General features: G+C 46.0%; 1 protein-coding gene across 3 annotated transcripts in view; it reads left to right on the forward strand.

The window, feature by feature from the left end:
• Positions 1 to 25,636, forward strand: part of ARID1A (AT-rich interaction domain 1A) — an 86,181-nt gene that overhangs the window by 51,549 nt on the left and 8,996 nt on the right. For 2 of the 3 annotated variants that reach the window (XM_021938090.2, XM_031665940.1), the window contains exons 5-13: positions 13,614 to 13,854; positions 14,144 to 14,233; positions 14,912 to 15,079; positions 15,773 to 16,085; positions 18,713 to 18,858; positions 18,949 to 19,058; positions 20,306 to 20,515; positions 23,960 to 24,167; positions 25,334 to 25,466. In XM_021938090.2, the coding sequence (XP_021793782.2) occupies positions 13,614 to 13,854; positions 14,144 to 14,233; positions 14,912 to 15,079; positions 15,773 to 16,085; positions 18,713 to 18,858; positions 18,949 to 19,058; positions 20,306 to 20,515; positions 23,960 to 24,167; positions 25,334 to 25,466 (1,619 nt within the window). The remainder of the gene's footprint in view (positions 1 to 13,613; positions 13,855 to 14,143; positions 14,234 to 14,911; positions 15,080 to 15,772; positions 16,086 to 18,712; positions 18,859 to 18,948; positions 19,059 to 20,305; positions 20,516 to 23,959; positions 24,168 to 25,333; positions 25,467 to 25,636) is intronic. The other variant, XM_031665941.1, reaches the window with a different exon arrangement.

Here is a 25,636-nt window from a genome sequence, read left to right on the forward strand (position 1 = left end):
CAAGCTGCTAGCTTCCTTCCCTTTTGACCTTTCCCAAAGAAGCTAAGAATCCATGCCTTGTTGAAGGTGCGAACTAGGGGTTGGAGGCTTAATCTTGAGAGTCAGTGAACCTGTCCCTTAAGGCCAGCTTTGATATGGGAAGAATATTGAATATTGTTTACTGAGATGGGGATGGGTGAAAGTAATTTTTCCTGACATTTTGGGAAAGGTAAGAGAGAAAACAAATTTAAACTACAAGGGATCAGTGGCCAGGTGTGGTGGCTTACACCTGTAATCCCAGCAATGTGGGAGGCTAAGGCAGGAGGATTGCTTGAGCCCAGGAGTTTGAGGCTGCAGTGAGCTATGCTTGCACGACTGCACTCCAGTCTGGGTCTATGAGCAAGACCATGTCTGAAAAACAAACAAAATAGGTCAATGTTCAGAGGAACCATTATCAAGAATATTTGGATTTTTATCCCCTGTTATCTTCTGGAACTTGATTATAGCTCCCCTGTGTTCAGAGTTGTTCTTTTCAAAGTCCTTTGAGGTTGTATTCTGGTTTAAGATTCTATCCATTTCTCACTCTCAAATCTGTTTATTCCACTTTCTCTCCCTAAATATTTGGATTTTGTATATAGACCAGTAGGCTAAGGTAGGGAAGATCACTGACAAGTATAAATTTAAGAGTTTATAAAACCAAGGAGGCCATCCAGCCCCCTAGTTCTAAGCCGTGTTCAGCACAGTGCCAACTTTGCCTTCCCTGGTTGTTTTTGCTTGCTTTCTGGTTGCTATAATTCTGAGGGGCAACCAGGCTTGCTGTAGAGAGGAGAGCCAGATGATGTGGAAGCCTAAGGCAACACCCCCTCCTTGTTACACTTCTCATACCCAGAACTCTGCTTGCTTTCTGTGTTCCTTTCCTTTCACTCCCCTTTCCTGCCCTCTTTACTCAAGTTCTAAGATTATAGCTGATGATCTTCATAATAGAACAAACTCCATTTGGTTAACCTTCCTAACAGGGAATGCTTGGCTTTGAGAAAGTAGGGGGTTCCTAACTTCTTTGCCTTCTCTAGCTTTACAGTGCTCTTCTTTCCTGCTGGGATTAGAACAGCCCTATTCCATAAATATGCACTGCTCTTGGCTGCTCTAACTCAGGCCCAGCTCTGACCCAGATTCTTTTTTTTTTTTCCCAGATTTGAGTCTATTAACTAGTGACTCTCAAAACATTTCATACATTTTTGGCCAAAAAGTGGTTACTAACTGGGTAAGACAGTGAGAAGCCTTTGGGGGGCAGGGTGACTGGTCAGGCAGATAACATGGTATTATACGGGCCTGATGAGACTGTGACAAACTGAAAAGCAGGGTTTCAACCAGTTCGTGGCTTATGGGAGTTCCAGAATCATCATCATTATCTTTTTTTTTTTTTTTTCTTTTGGAAGAAGTTAGATGCCTGGATTTTTATGTAAAATCTCCCAGTTTTTAGATGGGTCTATATGAAGGTGTTAGGCAATGAATTAAAAAATTCTCAGCCGGCCGGGCGCGGTGGCTCAAGCCTGTAATCCCAACACTTTGGGAGGCCAAGACGGGTGGATCACGAGGTCAGGAGATCGAGACCATCCTGGCTAACACGGTGAAACCCCGTCTCTGCTAAAAAAATATTAAAAACTAGCTGGGCAAGGTGGTGGGCACCTGTAGTCCTAGCTACTCGGGAGGCTGAGGCAGGAGAATGGCGTAAACCCGGGAGGCAGAGCTTGCAGTGAGCTGAGATCTGGCCACTGCATTCCAGCCTGGGTGACTCCAGAGTGAGACTCCGTCTCAGAAAAAGAAAAAAAAAAATTCTCGGCTGGGCGTGGTGGCTCATGCCTGTAATCCCAGCACTTTGGGAGGCTGAGGCAGGCAGATCACGAGGTCAGGAGATCGAGACCATCCTGGCTAACATGGTGAAACTCCGTCTCTACTTAAAAAATACAAAAAATTAGCCAGACATGGTGGTGGGCGCCTGTGGTCCCAGCTACTTGGGAGGCTGAGGGAGGAGAATGGCATGAACCCAGGAGGCAGAGCTTGCAGTGAGCCAAGATCGCACCACTGCACTCCAGCCTGGGTGACAGAGCAAGACTCTTGTCTCAAAAAAAAAAAAATTTTTTTCTGGGGCCTGTGGGTCTGTCCCTGCAGTGTCTTGTGGACTGCCCCTTGTAGCGTTGGCTCTCTCTTGCATTTACTCCCTTTGAGCTGGTGCCTAGAGTTTCTCCGGGGGTGGGGGACAGCTGTGAGGAGCACCTTCTCATCTATCCTTTGCCAGTTCTCATTGTGTTTGGTGTTTGTTTTATTGGTTTGTTGCAGGGGGGTGGGGGGAACGATGGGGGAAATGTTGAGCAGAAGCACTCGATGTGATTAAACCTCCAGCTGAGCATATCTGTGGGAGTAGAATATCGACCCCTGGAAAATCAATGGCTGCTGCAGTGACCCAGCCGCTGTTTGCAGGGGCTCCCACCACAGGAATGCAAGCAGCCCAGCAGTCTTTCTTCTCCCCACCTTTTTACCTCAGCAGTGCCCTCAGCCTCCACCCAAAGGGTCAGACCTGCCTCAAGAGATTTTGCAGAGGTGGGTTAGAACAGCACGTTCTCGTATTACCACAATTAGATTGAAATTTCTCCAGTGACACAGAGCCCTGCCTCTGACAGCCTCCTTTCCAGACACTCCTTTTCTGCACTGCTGCAGTTCTAGCAACAGCTCTTAGCAAGTTGTCAAGACCCATTTGGGGTTGTACTTCTGAGTTTTAAACAGGAGAATCGGGTTCTCTTGATACCAGCACCCAAGAGCCCGTCTCTTGTGGAGGTTTAGCATTCAGGTATAGGGGTTTAGGATGGGGGAATAGAGATTAAGGGAAAGAAAGAGGACTAATAGAGATTGTGTCTAAAGAGGATGCTTTTGAGTAGATAATTCATTGAGCAACATTTATCAAGCATCTTGTCGTTTGTGTGTCTGGCATCTTTCTGGTCACTAAATAGCCTGATCTTGCTCTGGTCCCACAGGCTAGTGGAGATAGAGCACAGTGCCATCAGTCCTGTAACTGCATCTAGAGGAGCCTCAGAGGAACTCTGGGCCCTACCTATAGGGTGAGAGTAGGGAACTAGCTCTCTGACTTGGGTCAAAGTAGATGGTTTAATAGAATGGCTAGCAGATCTTTTCTTGGAGCGTGGAGGCTTCTGATTCCTCACTGCCTCCACAAAACTGTTTTCATCTTGGAAGTTCCCAAGGCTAAAAAAAAAAAAATTTTAGCCTGTAGTTGTTGTACCTATAAAGCATCTTCAAGCAATTTATCTTCCCACCCAACTCTACTCTGGTGGTTGGGAAATCAGCCAGCCTGATGTGTGTGAAAGGAGAGTTAATTTGCCCTGTTGTTGGAGCACCTCTGTGGCCAGAGGGTTGAAGCTTGCTTGGCTTTTAAAGCCCCTAGAAAGGAGCCTTCCCATCTTGTAGCTTGGGGAGTGGGGTACCTAAAAAAAACCCAAACATCCTGCAGTTCGGAAGGGTGGCTACAGTGCTGGGTGAGGAGGAAAGTGTGAGGGTTTGAGGAGGCCATCTAGAGGCCAGGAATACCTTGATTTTTTTTTTTTTTTTTTTTTTTTTTTTAATCTGTGAGCCACGCCCTTGTAATAAAAGGATTCAAACACATTCAGTTTGAATACCCAGCAGAGACCAGGCTCCTACTTTCATGGGACTTCTACCTTAATGGGACTTCTGCTTGTTTCCCTACATTAAAAGTCACCCTCCCTATAGCCCTCTGTCCTCTTATACATTTAAGTACCCTACAGAAAACCCAGGGGTGAAAAGAAGTACTGTACCCTTTAATTTAGCATAGAAAAAGTAGGTTTAAGTCGAAGGTTATCGGTGAAAGTGCTGATTTGAAATAAACACTGAAGGTTATAGCAGGAGTAATTACAAAAAGAGGGGCTGGGGCACCGTGGCTCACACCTGTAATCCCAGCACTTTTGGGAGGCCGAGGCAGGTGGATCACCTGAGGTCGGAGTTCGAGACCAACCCGACCAACATGGTGAAACCCTATCTCTACTAAAAATACAGAAATTGCCGGGCTGCGGCTCACGCCTGTAATCCCAGCACTTTTGGGAGGCCGGTGACGTGGCAGACACGCAGGTCAGGAGATCGGCATCTTCATCCTGGCTAACACGGTGAAACCCCGCCTCTACTAAAAATACAAAAAATTAGCCAGGCTAGGTGGCGGCTTCGTAGTCCCAGCTACTCGAGGCTGAGGAGAATGGCTGAACCCGAGGCGGAGTTTGCAGTGAGCTGAGATCCCAAGCCACTGCACTTCAGCCTACGGCTGTGACAAGACTCCGCCTCAAAAAAAAAAAAAAAAAAAGAAATTAGCCGGGCTTGGTGGCAAGGGTCTGTAATCCCAGCTACTCAGGAGGCTGAGGCAGGAGAATCGCTAGAACCTGGGAAGCGGAGGTTGCGGTGAGCTGAGATTGCGCCACTGCACTCCAGCCTGGAGGACAGGGCGAAACTCTGTCTGAAAAAAAAAGAAAAAAGGAAAGAGGGGAACACATAGCATCATAGATTTTGTAGAGTTTGATTCATCTAGTATCAGTCTTTCCTTCAATAAAGTAGTTAAGTGAGCCTCATGAGGTTAGCCAGTTGAGTCAAGTAGCTAATCACTCAGCATGTCTGGTGATATAGGCTGTTGGCCTTACCTCTCTTGGAGCATGGAAGCCAGCCTTTGATCATGTCAAGCTTCTATTAATACCTTATGGAAAGAGTGTAAAGTAATGGATTTGAACCTCAGGTTTATTTAATAGTTGTCTGTCCTTGGGCAAGTCACTTCTGAACTTGCTTCTTTGTTAAAATGGGGGTAATACCTATATCAGAAGATGATTGTGAAAATTAAATGAAAGCCACTCACCTTAGGGTTGAATATGTGATAGTCACATATTTGTGTCAATTCTGCTTCCTTTCAAAAGGAAGATATAAAGAAACTTTATTAACTTTTTCCAACATCCTTTGTATTTGGAGATTTGGTCTCCAGAGCTTTCTTTATGAATTCTGATGTGTAATAGGGGGTTTCCTCTTGGAGATGGGCCCCTGAAAAGCATTCTGGAGACAAGAAGAGTCTAACCCTTCTCTTCTATGCCTTCCCCATCAGGTGGCCAAAAGGTACCAGGAAGACTGAATCATTATCTTCAGAACAATAGCCTGTTGTAGAAAAGGAGAAGAGGGAGTTTGGTGGGGGATCTCATCCTATGTGATGGTTTCTAAGATACAAACCAAGTTTTTGGAAACTTGACGGGGGCAAGTAGGAAACAGATTTTTCTGAGCCTTTCCTGGAGTAGTTTCTGCTGTTCCAAACCATGGAGGTAGTCCATGTAGGTCATAGGGCTTGGTCTTACACTAAAAGGGTATTGTCAACCTCTGCATCTTTTCTTCCCCTTCCTTACCTGCTTAACTCCTGACCTGGAATTACCACCGGGTGTGAAAGGCAGCCTATTCTGTGTGTTGATTCTTTCTTGGCATTTCAGTTAACACCAGCAAGCCTGCTCTCTAGGCATAGGTGGCAGTTAATCTGTTGGATTGAAACCATGGAATAATGTCACAGCAATTCTGTAACTCTTGGAGTCCCTACCAGTCTGGGGTGGGTCAAATTTATCTTTCTTACATTTATAGCAAAGACTAAGGAGAAAAAAAGAGAACTTATAACTGGAACTTTATTGTACAAGTGTTCAGTAGAGGTAGCCTCTTCTTCTCTGCTACCCTCAATAAATTGTTGCTTGAGGAAGGTTTTATGAAAAGCCAAGTCTCCCAAAAACTTATTTGCCTTAAGTAATTAATTTTGTCTCAGTTTTTCTTCCTTAGAGTTTAAGGCTGTTGCCTCCTCTCCTACCTTTTCCTTTTCTTCATGGGTTATGTTTCCCAGTCTCTTCTGTGTTCTTCAGGATTTCCTCCCATTCTTCAGCATGAGAGCAGCCTAGGGGTGGGGCAGGGATAGGGGACTGACAAATTACTAGTGTAGATTTGGTCATTATGGAATTTTTTCATTCAAGTATTATCATTTAAATGGGGATGGCTGAGTTGCAAGGTTCCCAGGGCACACACTTATTACAAGCTTATGTGTAGGATTTACCTGGTTCTCATGATGGGTAGTTTACCTGCCTGTATCAGCACAACTCAGCAAAAGCTTTTCCCAACTAAATGGATACAAGAACTCTATCTGGGATTCCCCAAGGATTTAGCCAGATTTATGGGAAAACCCTAAATCTGAGCATTGTCATGAGCCTATTCTTTATACTTGGTACCTGTTGCCATTTCACCTGCTCGGCAAAATGAATTTATGTCATCCTCATGTGGCTCTATTGGGAGATAATTTAAACTTCCCTCCTCTAACCCTGATCTGGTATCTTCCTGCTTAAAAATATTCTTCAGCGGGCAGCCAATTCATCTTAGAACTTGCAGTTCTTCCTGTGAGAGTACCAGCACCCCCACTGCCCCTACCCCACAAAATAAGGTATGGACTGTGTGATTTCAGGCATGGTTTTGTTGTGGTGTGAAGAGAAGGTGTTAGCTGCTGAGTTCTGTTTGTCAGCAGAGCCTGACAGACTCATGCTGGCGCTCACTAGGGCTGGGCAACCAATCACAGCTGGAACAGTTATCGTCATGGAGTCCCTGTGGGCTTCCTCTATCAGGTCACATCCCAAAATAACATTGGGCAGTATTTCAAGTGAAGAAATGAAGGCTTTCAGGGCTGTAGCCAGCCTGGAGTGTGAGATTCTGTGTGAAATAGTTGGATCTGCTCCAGCGCTTTTGATCTGCATGGTAGATGAGCAATAAAATGCACAAAACACATTGGAAACACGTGAGGAAATTCTCCTGGCCCTGCTGCTTCCTTGGAACTGGTAGGGCACTGAGTGGGCTGATCCTCACCTCCCATCTCTCAGCAGGATTATACTTGGAGGAGAACAAACCCTGGAAAAGAAATCTTCCCATTAAAGGGGCATTGCTACAGTTCTTTTAACAGTCTTTTCAGAAGATGCTTGTTAGGTGGGCTCTTTTGGGATAACTGAGAACCTGAGAGTCCTAAGATGCCAAGGGCATCCCCCACCAGGGAGAATAGGGGCCTTTTTTTTTTTTTTTTTTTTTTTGAGACAGAGTCTCGCTGTGTCACCCAGGCTGGAGTGCGGTGGCGCGATCTTGGCTCACTGCAATCTCCATCTCCTGGGTTCATGCCATTCTCCCGCCTCAGCCTGCCAAGTAGTTGGGACTACAGGCACATGCCACCACGCCCAGCTAATTTTTTGTATTTTTTAGTAGAGATGGGGTTTCACCGTGTTAGCCAGGATGATCTCGATCTCCTGACCTCGTGATCCGCCCACCTCAGCCTCCCAAAGTGCTGGGATTACAGGTGTGAGCCACCGCACCCAGCCCGATTGAACTTTTTATTAATGATAAATGTGTTATAGAAAACTGAACTGTTACGAACATTGAGGTCTGGCTTAACAGAGTCTGGCTTTTTGTGGAACAAAAGACCTGAAAAACTGGCTTTTTGTGGAGTAGAAAGCAGAGGTGTGTCCTGTGTAATAAAAGGATGTGGAGTTCAGAGCAATATCTGTTCATGTAGATAGAGGGGCAAGACATCTTTTGGAGACTTCTGCCCTTACTACTTCCTCCCATTTCCCAATAAAAATATTTACTATGCCTAGCCACTGGAACTGGTGGGTATGTCTTATAACTTATATTGCTGGTATGTTGTTATATCTCTCATTCCAGAATATTACTGCTGGTCGTTTAACCCTGACCATATGGTGCTAGGGGGGTTTCATGCATATGTGCCAGAGGTGTCACAGACTTAGATTTATCCAGCCCTCTCTGATTGTATATGTGAGAAAACCGAAGCCTGGCTTCTTGCCAGTTTGCCCAAGGTCACAACTGATAAATACCAAAAGCTGGGCCTTGGTCTCCTTAAGAGGCGTGACCTTTCTCCTCAGTTCATATAGTGTCACAACATAATGGAGAGAGAAAGCCAGCATGGCCTATGGGGTTCAACAGGCCTGGGTTTAAAATCTGGCTTCCACCACTTGCCAGATGACCTGAGCATGTAGCCCAATCTTTTTCGGCATCAACTTCCTCATCTTCAAATTGGTAATGTGACTGGGTACAGTGGCTCACGCCTGTGATCCCAGCACTTTGGGAGGCCAAGGTGGGAGAATTGCTTGAGCTCAGGAATTTGAGACCAGCCTGGGAAACATGGTGAAACTCCATCACTACAAAAATACAAAAAAAACTAACCGGGTGTCTGTAGTCGCAGCTATTCGGGAGGCTGAGGTGGGAGGATGGCTTGAACCTAGGAGACAGGTTGCAGTGAGCCAGGATTGTGCCACTGTACTCCAGCCTGGGTAACAGGCAGACCCTGACTCAAAAAAACCCAAACCAAAACCAAAATGGTAATGGTAATAGTATCTGTAACCAAGAATTGTAGAAAATTGGGTAACTTTGCAAAGTGTCTGGCATGTAGTAGATGCTTAAATGGTAGCTGTTAATCGTAAATGATTTTCCCCTTTCTGTGCTAACATTTTGGCTCCTAAAATTATTTGAAACCAACTATCCCGTGCTGACCAGTTGCCATCTAATGAAAATGACACTTTGAGAGGTTGGCCCCAAGCCAACTAAATCAGAGAGATAAGAAGATTAATGCTCTTCCTTCCCCAGTATTTTTCTATGCCCAGGCATCCCAGCCAGGTGGGACTACTGTTGACAGTGGTTTATTTAGCACTTTTTCTCCAAGAAGCTCAGGGCACTTTACCAAAAGTGACAGCTCTCCTGAAGAAGGGAAAGCCACATCTTTGTCAGCCACAGATGCCTCCAGAGTTCTGAGACCCCAGCCCCAAGAGCTACAAAGGTTTTCTTTAGGCTTCTAGGATCCCTCAGGTGGAGCAGGGGCATTCTCCTTGTGGATCTATGGCGAGCCTGGTTTTTTAATTGTAAATGTGGCTGAAGGGACCTCCTCAGTTCCTGCCGTGAGCTGATAGGAGTGGTTGGTGGGTTTGTATGTATGTATATGTGTGTGTGTGTGTGTGTGTGTGTGTGTATGTATGTATGTATGTATGTATTCATTTATTTTTGAGACGGAGTCTCACTCTGTTGCCTAGGCTGGAGTGCAGTGGCACGATCTCCTCGGCTCACTGCAGCCTCCACCTCCTGGGTTCACGCCATTCTCCTGCCTCAGCCTCCCAAGTAGCTGGGACTACAGGCGCCCGCCACCACGCCCTGCTCATTTTTTGTCTTTTTTAGTAGAGACGGGGTTTCACCATGTTAGCCAGGATGGTCTCCATCTCCTAACCTCATGATCCGCCCACCTCAGCCTCCCAAAGTGCTGGGATTACAGGCGTGAGCCACCGCACCCGGCCAGGTTTTGGTTTTTTGTTTTGTTTCTTGTTTGGTTTTTTTTCTTAGCACTTCCAAAGATACACACCAAGGCCAGTGGTGGTGGCTCATGCCTGTAATCCTAGAACACTGGGAGGCTGAGAAGGGCAGATCGCTTGAGCCCAGGAGTTCAAGACAAGCCTGGGCAACATGGCAAGGCCCCATCTCTACAAAAAAATTTAAAAATTAGCTGGGGGCCAGGCATGGTGGCTCATGCCTGTAATGCCAGCACTTTGGAAGGCCAAGGTGGGCGGGTCACTGGAGGTCAGGAGTTCGAGACCAGCCTGGCCAACGTGGTGAAACCCCGTCTCTACTAAAAAATACAAAAATTAACCTGTAATCCTAGCTACTCAGGAGGCTGAGGCAGGAGAATTACTTGAACCAGGAAGTGGAGGTTGCAGTGAGCCAAGATCTTACCACTGCCCTCCAGCCTGGGTGACAGACCTAGACCCTGTCTCTTAAAAAAAAAAAAAAAAAAAATCCACGAAGATACACACCAAATTGAACAGTGGTTTCTCTATTGAGAGCAACAGAAAGACAGCCAAGGGGGACTTTGGCTTCACCTATAATATCTGAAATGTTTTTATCATGAGAATGTTTATGTTTTACTTGTATAACTAGAGACAAAAATGATCAAAACAAAACATTTAATTTTTCTAATCCCAGCTACTCAGGAGGCTGAGGCAGGAGAATCGCTTGAATCTGGGAGGTGGAGGTTGCAGTGAGCTGAGATCATGCCACTGCACTCCAGCCTAGGTGACAGACCGAGACCCTTTCTCTAAAAATAAAAAATAAAAATAAATTAACAACAAAAAAAAACGCACAAAGATGCACACCAAATTGAACAGTGGTTTCTCTATTGAGGGCAACAGAAAGACAGCTTGGGGAACTTAGGTGTAGGGGACTTTGGCTTCACCTGTAATATCTGAAATGTGTTTTTCATGAGACTGTTCATGTTTTACTTGTATAACTAAAGACAAAAATGATCAAAACTGTTGTTTTTTTGTTTTTTTTTTTGTTTTTTTTTGTTTTTGAGACGGAGTCTCAGTCTGTCTCCTAGGCTGGAATGCAGTAGTGCTATCTTGGCTCACTGTAACCTCCACCTCCTGGGTTCAAGGAATTCTCCCCGCCTCAGCCTCCTGAGTACTTGGGATTACAGGTGCCCACCACCATGCCCGGGTAATTTTTGTATTTTTAGTAGAGATGGGGTTTCGCCATGTTGGCCAGGCTGGTCTCAAATTCCTGACCTCGTGATCCGCCCACCTCGGCCTCCTAAAGTGCTGGGATTACGGACATGAGCTACTGCGCCTGGCCAACATTTAATTTTTCAAAGCGATTTGAACTGAACCAAGTTCTCGTCTGATGGATGGATCCTTGATTCCTATTCTGTTCTGAAATACACTTCTTTTTCCTGTAAGCAGGAAAGTTCTTATTACCAAAAGCTGGCAGTTTGATAAGGAATGGAGACTGTAGTAAGGAGTAGGTTAGGGAACCTGCTGATCCCTAAAACAGATCATTGAGCTGTGGGATTTGCTGTAGACTGTAGGGCCTAATGAGTGCTTTTTGAGGCCCTTTCTACTTACAGTGGCTCTCCTTGTCATCTTGTTGCCTCTTTTAGTTTGTTCTTGGTTCAGAGGCTAGATGTCTGTGGTGTAACTTAGGCATCAAAACAGGGATGGGGCTGGGCACGGTGACTCATGCCTATCATATCAGCAATTTGGGAGGCCAGTGTGGGAGGATTGAGCCCAAGAATTTGGGACCACCCTGGGCAACATGGCAGAATCTCTTCTACACACACACACACACACACACACACGGTGGCGCATGCCTATATACACACACACAGAGCCATATGTGGTGGCGCATGCCTGTAGTCCCAACTACTCGGGAGGTGGAGGTAAGAGGATCACTTGAGCTAGGCAGGTTGAGGCTGTAGGGAGCTGGCATCGTGCCAGTGTACTCCAGCCTGGGGTAACAGAGTGAGACCCTGTCTCAAAAAAAAAAAAAGAAGAACCAAGGATGGAGTCCCTCTCTCTTGGGACTAACGTGGGGCTCTTCATAGCTCCAGGTACTTTAGTCCTTCAAGAAAGGAAGATGTCCTTTGCTGTTACCTCGTGGTTGACCTCTTGAAATCGTTCTGTGGTGGAACTAATTCTCATTGCATTTTTAAAGTATGCTGTGGTATGCCTGGCCTACTTCTTAACAAAAAAGAAAGCTAGCATTTTCTGACTTCTCAACTAACATGGAAAGCTGGACACAGGCACAAATGCATACCTATCTACCTGCCTTCAGAGCAAACTTTGTCTCCAAGAGCTCAGCAGAAATGCTCCCAGCCTAGTGAGGTACCAAGTGGTTTGTGGAAGGTCCACCCAGCTTGGATACTTGAAGGAGAGCCTAAAAGGTACTCTCTGACCTCCAGTGTTAACTGTCTGATCTTAGTGTCAAAGTCACTTTCAGCCGATCTTTCCAGGGTGAGCTCGTTTATTGGAGCAGGAATAGACTCAAACCAACTTGGATCTCCTCCTCCTCGAGATGTGTGGTGTTTTCAGTTTTGTTTTTGTTTGTCTTCGAGACGGTGTTTTGCTCTGTTACCTATGCTGGAGTGCAGTGGTACAATCTTGGCTCCCTATAGCCTCCTCCTCACTGGCTTAAGAGATTATCCCACCTCAGCCTCCCAAGTAGCTGGGACTACCGCGGTACACCACGACACCTGGCTTATTTTTGGGGGTGTTTTTAGCAGAGACAGGGTTTTGCCGTGTTGCCCAGGCTGGTCTCGAACTCCTGGGCTCAAGTGATCTGCCTGCCTCAGCCTTCCAAAAGGAGCCACTGCATGTGACCCAGTGTGTTTAAGAGAACTCTTTTGTTTACCATTTAAGTATCAGGGTTTTCATCCTTTCTTCAATTACAGTTAGTTCCAAGCCTGAAGTAATGTTGCTAGCTAGAGAATGAACATGGCGCAGGGGATGGAGTTAGGGTATATTTTCTGGGGTGAATATTTTTCATATTGAGCTCCTGTTTGCTAATACTGGAGTTTGTTGACCTAGAGTGAACTCTTTATTGATTAATTCAAGACAAGCAAAGCCTACAAATACCAAGTTCTCACTGAAAAACATAAAAGCTGGGAAAAAACAGAATTTGTTCAATTGGCAAACATTTGTTGATTACTGTTATAGACCAGGTGTTAGGAGTATAGTCCCAGACCTTCTTGGCGGTTAAGAAATTGCCTTTCTCATCCAATGTATCTCTTTCTTACCTCCTACCCCTTATGTTGTAAAGTATGGTGACTTGGAGTGAGTCCTTGGCAAATGGAGGCTATGATAATCTATAATAATAATCATCATTCTAATATATAATAGAAGTAGAGGGGATCTATAAATGTTTCCCAAACTTGTTAACATTCTCTTGTAGCTCTTGGTACCATCCTGGCAGCATTTTGTAAAGTTCTGCTATTGGAAAAGAACTAAAGCCTCACTGAAGTAGTTGCTTTCTTATGACGATAGAAGTTAGGACTGGGAAAGAAGACGAAAGTGCTAGATCTGCTTCTGAGGGGATAGAAGCATAGAAAAGGAATCAGCAAAACTCAGTCACACCATTGTTTGTATATTGTCTCACTACTATTGCACTATAGTGTCAGAGTTGAATAGTTTTGAAGAAGGCTTTATGGCCCACCAAGGTCTAATATATATTCCACCTGGTCCTTAACAGAGTTTGCCATATGTAAATTATAGTATTATGACTAGGGCCGGGTGCGGTGGCTCACGCCTATAATCTCAGCACTTTGGGAGGCCAAGGAGGGCCTCCTGCGATCGGGAGTTCGAGACCAGTCTGACCAACATGGAGAAAACCCGTCTCTACTAAAAATACAAAAAATTTAGCCGGGCGTGGTGGCACATGCCTGTAATCCCAGCCACTCAGGAGGCTGAGGCAGGAAAATCACTTGGACCTGGGAGGCGGAGGTTGCGATGAGCTGAGACGCACCATTGCACTCCAGCCTGGGCAACAAGAGCGAAACTCTGTCTCAAAAAAAAAAAAAAAAAAAATTTTTTTTTTTTTTTTTTTAAAATAAAAATAGTATCATGAGTAAAGAACGTGTGTGATGTATTTGCTCTTGATTATTTAAGGAAAATGCTAAGCAAGTAGTAGGATTATTGATAGTAGAATCTTTCTGCCTAATATTACTAATCCATGTTCTTATGTATATGTTCTAGGATCTATCTGGTTCAATAGATGACCTCCCCATGGGGACAGAAGGAGCTCTGAGTCCTGGAGTGAGCACATCAGGGATTTCCAGCAGCCAAGGAGAGCAGAGTAATCCAGCTCAGTCTCCTTTTTCTCCTCATACTTCCCCTCACCTGCCTGGCATCCGAGGCCCCTCCCCGTCCCCTGTTGGCTCTCCCGCCAGTGTTGCTCAGTCTCGCTCAGGACCACTCTCGCCTGCTGCAGTGCCAGGTACCCTCAAGTGCTGGGCTTTAGGGAGAGGGAAAGGTGACTGCCCCCAGTAATATTAAGGAGTCCTAGTCTTCCCCTGGCAGAGAAAGCATCTCTGGCTCATGCTTGCGTAGTTTCCCCCTTAGCATTTGGAGAAGGGAGATTGGAACCTGTTGGCTGGATCTCTGTGTGTGTGATACTGGGAGGTACTTGGCCTCTCCATGAGCCATTTCTAGCTCTGAATTGACAACCTAGCTAGAATTCCCAGGCTTAGCCATGATATTCTTATGTTGTTCTTTGTCTGGAGCAGGCAACCAGATGCCACCTCGGCCACCCAGTGGCCAGTCGGACAGCATCATGCATCCTTCCATGAACCAATCAAGCATTGCCCAAGATCGAGGTGAGAGCCTGGGTGTTGGGGAGGGGCAGGGAGCTAGGACAGACATTTGAGTGCCCTGTGCAGTAGCTTTTAGAGAGCTGTTTGACCATGAAGCTTAGGACAATCCCTGCAGCAAATTGTTTTTATATTCTTTAAAAGTTGACATGATAATTGTACTTATTTATGGGGAACATAGTGATGTTTCAATAGATATAACGTATAGTGATCAGATCAGGGTAATTAGCAGATATATAATCCCAAACACTTACTACTTCTTTGTGCTGAGACCCAGCAGCAAATTGTGAAGTTAGAGTGGGCTTGGCCATGTTAGTGTCTCCATTTCTCAGTACTTATCTCTGTTTTGATGGTTGCCCTCTTACATTTTGCCTCATGTGGTCGGCAGTTGCTGAAGACTCAACATTTGGTCTTTACTCATTAAGTCATTCATTTTGGTTTTTGTCATTCCTTTTTGTCTTTTCAAACCTCCATTTAGCAGAAACAGTTGGCATGCCCTGGTTAATGGCTTATGTCACTCTGAAGGTGCCTAAAATGACACACCACTATATAGAAAATCAGATAGAGACTCCATGCAAGTAGCTGCTAAAGAAAATGTAGATGGTAAAGTCCCAGGATAAGGAGGGAGAGCATTTGTTCGCATTGTATAAAGCTAATAACTATATGGATACTACCCACAAATAGGTTATATGCAGAGGAACCCCCAGATGCCCCAGTACAGTTCCCCCCAGCCTGGCTCAGCCTTATCTCCGCGTCAGCCTTCCGGAGGACAGATACACACAGGCATGGGCTCCTACCAGCAGAACTCCATGGGGAGCTATGGTCCCCAGGGGGGTCAGTATGGCCCACAAGGTCAGTATACTACCCAGTTAGGAGTAGATAGGGGTGAGAGGAGAAAACAGTTCCTTGTCTGTTATGTTGCCATCTAGCTTGTAACCTTGTGAGAGAAGGGCTGTCCTTTGCCTTAAATCCACCCAGGCCAGGCCCTTGAAGAAGGGCAAGGAAAGATTCCATTTGTCTCCACTTACTCCGTCACTATGAGAAAGTCTTTCAATTTCACTGAGCCTCTGTTTCATTTGTAAAAATGGAGATAAGGTGTTTACTCCACCATTGAGCACAGACAATTAATACATGGTAGCTATTGGTTATTACTGTTTTAAAATTATTTTTAGTGAATAAGTCATAATGGAATAGATCTTTGCTCAAAATTGCAGCCCTAGGCAGATCAAAAGTTGAGTATCTTACACAGAGCATGGAGATAGAAAGGAAGTTATCTTCTTCTGGAAGGTGAAGTGCCTGTGTGGCAGCAAAGCCAACCTTGCTCTGTGCTGCCTTTAAGATGGAGGGGATAACTGACCTGCCTTTACATGCTTCTGGCACCCCCCCCCACTTTTTCTCATGGAGATAAAGGCTACCATGAAGTTGGTCTCTTTCCTAACCAAAATATTGAATGACATTGTTTGGTGTTCTAGAGTTGTGAGAGATATTAGTGAGTTGCTATTGAGTCACTAACCAAGTCTCTGTCTTCTCTTCCTCCCCTCTCAGGTGGCTACCCCAGGCAGCCAAACTATAATGCCCTGCCCAATGCCAACTACCCCAGTGCAGGCATGGCTGGAGGCATAAACCCCATGGGTGCCGGAGGTCAGATGCATGGACAGCCTGGCATCCCACCTTACGGCACACTCCCTCCAGGGAGGATGAGTCACGCCTCCATGGGCAACCGGCCTTATGGCCCTAACATGGCCAATATGCCACCTCAGGTTGGGTCAGGGATGTGTCCCCCACCAGGGGGCATGAACCGGAAAACCCAAGAAACTGCTGTCGCCATGCATGTTGCTGCCAACTCTATCCAAAACAGGTAAGGCCTGGGAAGTGTAGACCCACTCAGATTATTGAGATGCTTCTGGACCTAAATCGGGCGGGGGGGAAATGGGTGTGTGTATGAAGTGTTAATTCTTACATGTCTTAGATGGGTCTGAAATTTCACATGACTAAACATCATATGTAAAGAACTTTATAAAAAAACAGGGTTTTGGCTGGGCGTGGTGGCTCACGCCTGTAATCCTAGCACTGTGGGAGGCCAAGGCGGGCAGATCATGAGGTCAGAAGTTTGAGACCAGCCTGACCAATATGGTGAAACCCCGTCTATACTAAAAATGCAAAAATTAGCTGGGTGTGGTGGTGCACGCCTATAATCCCAGCTACTCAGGAGGCTGAGGCAGGAGAATCGCTTGAACCCAGGGGCGAAGCTGCAGTGAGCCGAAATTGTGCCACTGCACTCCAGCCTGGGCGACAGAACTAGACTGAAAAAAAAAAATAGAAGAAAAGAAAAAAGGTTTTTATGGAGTGTTTTGTTTTGTTTTGGGATCTTTTGAGACAGGGCCTTGCTCTGTTCCCCAGACTGAATTGCAGTGCCATGACCACAGTTCACTGCAGCCTTGACCTCCCAGGCTTAGGTGATCCTCCCACCTCAGCTTTCTGAGTAGTTGGGACTACAGGCACACACCACCACACACGGCTAATTTATTTTTTATTTTTATTTATTTACTTACTTATTTTGAGACAGAGTCTCACTCCATTGCCCAAGCTGGAGTGCAGTGATGTACTTTCAGCTCACTGCAACCTCTGCTTCCCAGGTTCAAGCGATTCTCCTGCCTCAGCCTCCCGAGTAGCTGGGATTACAGGCACCCGCCACCATGCCCTGTTAATTTCTGTATTTTTAGTAGATACTGGGTTTCACCATGTTAGCCAGGCTGGTCTCGAACTCCTGACCTCAAGCGAGCTGCCTGCCTTGGCCTCCCAAAGTGCTAGGCATGATCCACCATGCCTAGCCTTTTTTTTTTTTTAAAATAGATGTGGGGTCTCACTATGTTGCCAGGGCTAAAGACAGCTTATTTTGATTTGCAAAATAAGTGTTCAGAGTAGGTGGTTTAACTTCTATCAGTCAACATTTTGGTTTCCAAAAGGATTCTTAATGATACATATGTCTTGGATCTTTGGTGTTAGAAATAGCAAATGGTAAGCTTGTGGTTTGCCATTTCTCTTACTGTTTTATGTGGTCCTGTGTGTTGACTCTGGTGCTAGAGTGCAGAAGGCTCACGTGATTAGGTTTAACGACTTCTTTGGCCACTAAATCTTATTGAGTTGTTGATGAACCAAGGTAAAATAGGGTGATTGACTATAAAGAGCTGGATTTGGTAGAACTTCAGAAAGATGGAAGTGCAAAGTTTGCATTAGCCCATCAAGAAATAATGCAAAGCCACCTCTGGGTGATATGCTGAGGGTTCCAGTCTGGAATTTAGCATGACAAAAAGTGGTACAGTTCGGCATTTCATCTATGTCTTTTGCCACAGACAGGGCCCTTAAATGGAAATACAACTTGACTTTGGAGGTGGCTTTGAGGAAGGCAGTACTTAAAAGACACAGCAGGGCTCTGCTTCAAAGAATTGTACCCTTTGAAATTCAGCTATTGTGGCTGGGTGCAGTGGCTCACTCCTGTTATCCTAGCACTTTGGGATACCGAGGCAGGTGGATGACCTGAGGTCAGGAGTTCAAGACCAGCCTGCCCAGCATGGCGAAACCCCATCTCTACTAAAAATACAAAAAATTAGCCAGGCATGGTGGTGGGCACCTGTAATCCCAGCTACTTGGGAGGCTGAGGCAGGAGAATCGCTTGAACCTGGGAGGCGGAGGTTGCAGGTTGCAGTGAGCCGAGATCGCACCGTTGCACTCCAGCCTGGGCGACAAGAATGAAACTCCCATCTAAAAAAAAAAAAAAAAATTGGCCGGGCACGGTGGCTCACCCCTATAATCCCAGCACTTTGGGAGGCCGAGGCAGGCGGATCACGAGGACAGGACATTGAGACCATCCTGGCTAATACGGGGAAACTCTGTCTCTACTAAAAGTACAAAAAATTAGCCAGGCATGGTGGCGGGCACCTGTAGTCCCAGCTACTTGGGAGGCTGAGGCAGGAGAATGGCGTGAACCTGGGAGGCGGAGCTTGCAGCGAGCCGAGATCACGCTACTGCACTCCAGCCTGGGCAACAGAGCGAGACTCTATCTCAAAAAAAAAAAAAATTAAATAAACTATTGTTCGCTATCCAGAACTTGAACTCTCTTAGTATCTTTTGTGGGATGTAGAAGATAAGAGAATCTGGGTGTTAGCTGGACATGGTGGTGCATGCCTCATAGTCTTAGGCACTCAGGAGGCTGAGGAAGGCAGATCGTTGGAGCTCAGGAGTTTAAGGCTGCAAAAAGCTATGATCACACCACTGCACTCCAGCCAGGGTGCCAGAGCAATACCGTATCTCAAGAAAATAAAGAAAAATAATATCTGGATGTTGCATAGTTCTAGTTTTGGGGACCCATCAGTGTTTTCCTTTTAATCCTAACTAGATGATCACACAGCATTATTTGGCTCAAGTTCAAATCTAAAAGCCCAGAGTCTAACCTTTGTCTCTCTCACTTTCCATCTTCTTCCTTAGGCCGCCAGGCTACCCCAATATGAATCAAGGGGGCATGATGGGAACTGGACCTCCTTATGGACAAGGGATTAATAGTATGGCTGGCATGATCAACCCTCAGGGACCCCCATATTCCATGGGTGGAACCATGGCCAACAATTCTGCAGGTAAGTGCTAGTCATTCTCACTAGGGATTTCTTCAAGAGTCACATCACAGCTAAACTTACTGGTCTTGAGAATTTTTTTCTCTTTTACAGGGATGGCAGCCAGCCCAGAGATGATGGGCCTTGGGGATGTCAAGCTAACTCCAGCCACCAAAATGAACAACAAGGCAGACGGGACACCCAAGACAGAATCCAAATCCAAGGTAGCAATTTTTGTCTTGACTCTTTCAATTTTGTGTCCTATCTTTTTCAGTGGTAGGAAGGAAAAAGAAAAGAGAGAGACAAGATCCCAGCCTTTTATGACACCGGACTAGATAGTCTCTGAAAAAGCTACTGTTGCCTCCTCTTATCATGAAGGGTCTCAGAATAATAGCTCAGTGAGTTGGGTCTGGGTTGGTCTAAGGGATCCTGGTAAATAACATAATATTCTCACAGCTGTTTGTTATGGGGGAAATGCCAGACCCTGCAGCATCAAACTCTCTGTGCTGTTTGGCTGGTGCCCTCTGTGAAACCATGCCTCCTGTACTCAAGCATTGATAGATGGGGTGTGCCATGGGCAACTAGTTGCTCTTCTCTTCCTGAACCTTACTCGTGGCAGCAGGAATGGTACCCTGTGTACTGTAAAGAAGGAGATAAGGCACATGAGACTTGATTCCTTGGCTTCCCTTAGGTTGGTCCTGGGTGTGCTGTTAGGCTGTGCAGAAGTAATGGGTCCTACTCAGCAAAGTAATGGGTCCTACTCAGCATTTGGGTCGTTTGAAATATTTCTGTCCTTGGCCATACCTCACTTTCCCTATCTATATACGTAGGGAAAATACAAATCATAGCTGTTACCTCCTATGAGTTTTCACCTCTAGCTCCTAGCCCTTTTGACCATCCTCCTGTCTTGGACAGGATGATATCCAAAGCCCTTCAACCAGGTGGGAAACCCTTCCTTTCTTTAGAAGAGGCAAAGAGTTTCTTTTCATTTTAGTCCATCCCATTGCCTCAAGATCATGTTGTGAGTTTTTCGATTTACCTAAAACATAGTACCTAAGTATGTTCAGGCTCCTGGGTAGTAGTGTGGGAGTAGTAGTGGCTTTGATGTCAGATGGACAAGGATTTGATCCTGAGCCTGCCACTTAAAAGCTGTGAGATCTTACGCTTTGCCTCCTGGTGCCTGCTTCCTTATCTTTAAAAATGGGGATAATTTTATAGTATCTAATATATAAAGGCATCTAGCATCCCACCCAGTACATAACATATATTCAGTGTTAGCTTCCTTCCTTTATAGGAAAAAAAAAAAAATTGGTTCTTTTTTGGCCCTTCAACCTTGTGAAGGCAGGGCAGGTGTTAGTGACCACCCCAGAGTAAGAAGCTTTAACACTGCTCCTGTCAAGAGACTTCTGAGACCCTTAGCATAGGCTTTGAATCTGACCCATTCCTATGAATTTTGACCTGAACCTTCCAGAAATCCAGTTCTTCTACTACAACCAATGAGAAGATCACCAAGTTGTATGAGCTGGGTGGTGAGCCTGAGAGGAAGATGTGGGTGGACCGTTATCTGGCCTTCACTGAGGAGAAGGCCATGGGCATGACAAATCTGCCTGCTGTGGGTAGGAAACCTCTGGACCTCTATCGCCTCTATGTGTCTGTGAAGGAGATTGGTGGATTGACTCAGGTGAGTGGGTGCCTGACACTTGACTGCCCCTGTGGTTTCCACAAACCCCTTTCTTAGGTACTCACTGGCTTCACGTGGTACCATGCATCCCACAGGGACATCATCCTCTCCTGCTCTCTGAGTCGAATATTGATAATATTGATAGACCAGGGAGCACAGGTTTCCCAGAAGATAAGGCAGGAAGCAGAGATCTCCCTGGTAGTATGAGGTATTAGCAGTAAGTTTACCGTGTATCTAGGGTCCCACTGAGATGCAAAGCTAGGGAAGGTCTGTGGGCATTCTGATTCCATGGGAGGCAATTTGGCATAGTAGCAAAGACAGGATTTGGAGAGATGGACCTGGTTTTGAGTCCCTTCTTACCCACTTACAACATATATGACCTTAAGGTGTGTAACCACTCTGAACCTTAATTTTCTTATTTGTAAAATACAAACACTATGTAACAGTATATAACTCACTAGACTATCAAAAGTTAGAAAAACCTTGACTTTCAGCAAGGTTTCTGCCACATAAATCGGCCTGCAAGATGGTACAGAGGCAGCCAGAGTATAAGTAGATCTTCCCATTCCTGGAATCTTCCCAGTAGAGACAGGATTTCAGGAACTATTTAGTAGAAATAGTTTATTTTAAAGGAAGAAGTAGTAGGAAATGATGTGTTTAGTTTTTCTGTATGGGAAACTTAAGTGATAACCTGAATTGGACACCACCCAGAGCTTGCGCCTACTCTGATACCTTACAATTTTGTAGACTTAGCCCAGGAGGCAAACAGGTGAGGCAGCACAGGCAGACAGCAGACTGTGCCTTGCAGACTTTCCTCCTGTGTGTGTTCTGTAGTCACCAGACCAGAAGCCTGCTGTTGGATCAGTTTGTGGCTGAGCTCGGGGAGGCGTGGCAGGGAGGGACTTATTCCAGACCTTCTAAATCAGAAGAGGAAAACAGCTGTCACCAGCAGAAAAGAAAGTGATTGGAATGAAGCCAGCCAACAGTCAGTTATGAATTCCTTCTCCCTTCAGGCTTTATTCCCCTCCCCCACAAAGGAAAACAAAACAAAACAAGACACGTGCATACTGCCACATAACTGGCATGAGAAGCAAAGCCATGGAAGGCTTTTGAGGTGACTCCATGTATATTCCTGCCATTCTCCCTGATACTCAGATCTCATAGTCAAGTCTTCCCTGCCTATAGGGAAGGAGAGCTTTGGGTTAGGTTTCGCTCGCTTCTGATTCGGTGAGCTTCAGGGTTCACTGAACCTAGGATGAGATACAGAGAGAATTCTGATGTCTGAGTCTCTTCCAGATTGCAAAAGGATGCAAACCTTTAAAATGCCTTGTAATTGAACTTTTAAAAGACAGTGATAATTCAGGGGCAAAAGAGTGCTTTTTATAAGTTAGTTTATGAAGGCTCCAAGAAAGCAAAGCTGCATCTTGAGCTTATCTAAAGGATTAGTAGGGTTTAGGTGGAAGAGTGGCCAATCCAGTAGACTGGCCTAGATGCCACGGAGATGGGAGAGAGTCTGGATATTTCCCACCAAGGCCGTCTCCAACCATGAAGACTTAGCTCAGGTGTTACCCACTCTAAGAAGTATTCCTAGTCACCTCTGCCCCATCTAGGTTGTCCCCCTCTGTGCCTGTTGAAACTCCTCTTTCTAGTGTCATGGGTACCGTATCAGCAGACATTACGACTTACTGAACTTCCTTTGTGTATAGGGACTGGAAAACCCTTGTTCCCAGGCCTTGGGGGAACAGATTTACCATATGGTAGATGAATAAGCGTAAGAATACATGAAGAAGGAGACCTGTCCATCTAGAGCAGAAAGACTAATTGTAGGGAGCATCTGGGGAATGGGCTTGGTCAGTGTGTGCCCTAAAGCTGAGGGAAGGAGGCAGAACTGTAGGTTGGCTGCTGGGGAGGTACAAAAGTCATAATAAGGCCGGGCGCAGTGGCTCACGCCTATAATCCCAGCACTTTGGGAGGCCGAGGCGGGCGGATCACGAGGTCAGGAGATCGAGACCATCCTGGCTAACATGGTGAAACCCCGTCTCTACTAAAAATACAAAAAATGAGCCGGGCGTGGTGGCGGGCGTCTGTAGTCCCAGCTACTCGGAGGCTGAGGCAGGAGAATGGCATGAACCTGGGAGGCGGAGCTTGCAGTGAGCCAAGATCGCGCCACTGCACTCCAGCCTAGGTGACAAAGCGAGACTCCGTCTCAAAAAAAAAAAAAAAAAAAAAAGTCATAATAAGGCCCTGGGCCAGGCACAGTGGCTCACACCTGTAATCCCAGCACTTTGGGAGGCTGAGACGGGCGGATCATCTGAGGTCAGGAGTTTGAGACCAGCCTGGCCAACATGGCCAAACCTTGTCTCTACTAAAAATATAAAAATTAGTGGGGCATGGTGGCGGGCGCCTGTAGTCCCACTGCTTGGCAGACTGAGGCAGGAGAATCACTTGAACCCAGGAGGAGGAGGTTGCAGTGAGCAGAAATGGCGCCACTACACTCCAGCCTGGGTGACAAAGTGAGATTCTGTCTCTAAATAAATAAATAAATAAGACCCTGAACACCTGGACCATCAGGACAGTGACTGGTAAGGGAAAGGGATCTCCGGTTATTTGTCAGTGAGATATGTTAGGGGAGCCAGTGGCACAAGAATGTCAAATTTGCAGGGAGCACCATGCCAAGAAAAAAATCAGATGTGTAAATTCCCAGTTTGACAAAGCAAGTCAAGCAGGGTGGTCATTGATACTATCACGAGTCTCCATTTTATAAAATGTTAGTTTTTATTAGTGCATTTAAAACAGGATTTAGGGCCAGGCACAGTGGCTCATGCCTGTAATCTCAGCACTTTAGGAGGCTGAGGCGAGTAGATGACTTGAAGCCAGGAGTTTGAGACCAGCCTGGCCAACATGGTGAAACCCTGTCTCCACTAAAAATACAGAAATTAGCCAGAAGTGGTGGTGCACGCCTGTAATCCCAGCTACTGGGGAGGCTGAGATAAGAGAATCGCTTGAGCCCGGGAGGCAGAGGTTGCAGTGAGCTGAGATCGTGCCACTGCATTCCAGCCTAGGTGACAGAGCGAGATTTATTTTTTCTGTCTCAAAAAAAAAGAAAGAAAAAGGATTTAGATATGCAGATGATTTGTACACCATTTTTTAGCAGTGTACTAAAAAACTGGACTCTGAATTCTGTTCCAGTAGTAATGTGAAATTTGCCCTGTTTTGCATAAGCACAGTCTGATAGTTGCAGTGGAACACCCTGAGGGTAAAACGAAGCCAGCTGCAGATTTAGCACTTCTTGTGGAGTATCCACCAAGCAAGTTTAACTTTTTTAATTAACTAAGAACTGTGATTTTACAAAGATGAATACCTTGCAGCCTGATGGGGCTTGGGACTTTCGGGCAGAAAACCAGGCGGGAGATATACCCCGACTCTTTTGGTTTGATTATACAGGTCAACAAGAACAAAAAATGGCGGGAACTTGCAACCAACCTCAATGTGGGCACATCAAGCAGTGCTGCCAGCTCCTTGAAAAAGCAGTATATCCAGTGTCTCTATGCCTTTGAATGCAAGATTGAACGGGGAGAAGACCCTCCCCCAGACATCTTTGCAGCTGCTGATTCCAAGAAGTCGCAGCCCAAGATCCAGCCTCCCTCTCCTGGTAAGGATGGGATCAGCAGCCCCACCAAGGCTGAGAGGGCCTGTTGCCCTGGCCTCATATTCAGTGGTACCTGCCTCCAGTAGGATATGCCAAGGATCTGTGCTCTGCCTTGCCCTACCACAGGGCTTAATAGGTTGGCTGACTAGAGAGTGGGCAGTGAAAACTCCCTTGGGAGGTACTCTGCAGCAGCCCTTAAAGTTTTAATTTTTGTTGTGCAGCTGGCAACTTGCCAAATGTTTGTAAAGTTGTGAATGGGAGGGGCACAAGAGGAGTTGAGGGAACTGACAAATGGCAGCAAGACAGGGCCATCTGGGAGCTTTGGCCCCTTGATGTCAGCACCTTAGAATGCAGCTCAGACTAGAGCCCTGAATTCCCCAGGGAGCTGAGATGGTAATGAATGGAAAGGAGGGAGTGGGGAAGGGATATGAATGGAACTCCCTGATGGGAGTGCCTCTGCCCACCCTCCTTTCTGAGAGGAGGCTGAGGCCTAGGGCGAGCCTAGAGAGGGAAGAAGACCAGGGTGCCTGGAAGGTGGGTGTAAACACATGTGCCCTGGTGTTGACCTCTGAGGGTGTAATGAGTACCTGAGATGACTCATCAGCTGGGGAGGCCTCAGCAGTGGGATATCTACTGCCAGGAATGGTAACTATTGGAAACATTAATTACTAGTAGTTTTGTACTCATCAGCTTAGAAGAACATTTGAACTTGAGAGATGACACCAAGCTGGATGCTTCAGAACAGGAGCTCCTAGACTCCTAAAATACATCCCAGATTTGGAAGCCCCTCCCTACCCAGGATTTCGGAGGCTCTGACTGGAGCTCATGGGCCAGCATTACAGAGTTTAATAGGTTAGACAAGGTCCTTTGGAGGAGTGAAAAGAAATAGCCAGGGAAGCTGGCAGTGACTCAAGGAATCACCAGCATGGTGATGTCATGGCCACAACACTCCTCTTTTCTACATGGAAAACAAAAACAAAGAGCTACAAAACCCTCAAATTCCCGTCTTTATGACCTGGCCTTGTAGATCCTCTGCTAAGAAGGGTGATCAGGCTTTAAAGGCCTTAGGAAGAACTTTCCCAAAGAGATTCTGGGTCATTCGTGTGTTTGTGTGAGAGTTAAACACTTTCATGCCAAGCAAACTGCTCAAATTGTATCTCTGTCCACAGCGGGATCAGGATCTATGCAGGGGCCCCAGACTCCTCAGTCAACCAGCAGTTCCATGGCAGAAGGAGGAGACTTAAAGCCACCAACTCCAGCATCCACACCACACAGTCAGATCCCCCCATTGCCAGGCATGAGGTATGGCCAAGAGCAGGGCAGATGGTTGGGAGGGATGGCTGGAGATAAGTGCATGGGAACTCCTTTGCAGCCAAAGGGTGGTCTTTGCCTCTGCCTTCCCAGCCAGTGACTACTGCGTGTCCTGTGTTATATTGGAGAAATTGGTCTATTTGTGGTCTAATTGGTTTTCC

Source organism: Papio anubis, chromosome 1 (assembly GCF_008728515.1).
Source record: "Papio anubis isolate 15944 chromosome 1, Panubis1.0, whole genome shotgun sequence".
NCBI lineage: Eukaryota > Metazoa > Chordata > Mammalia > Primates > Cercopithecidae > Papio > Papio anubis.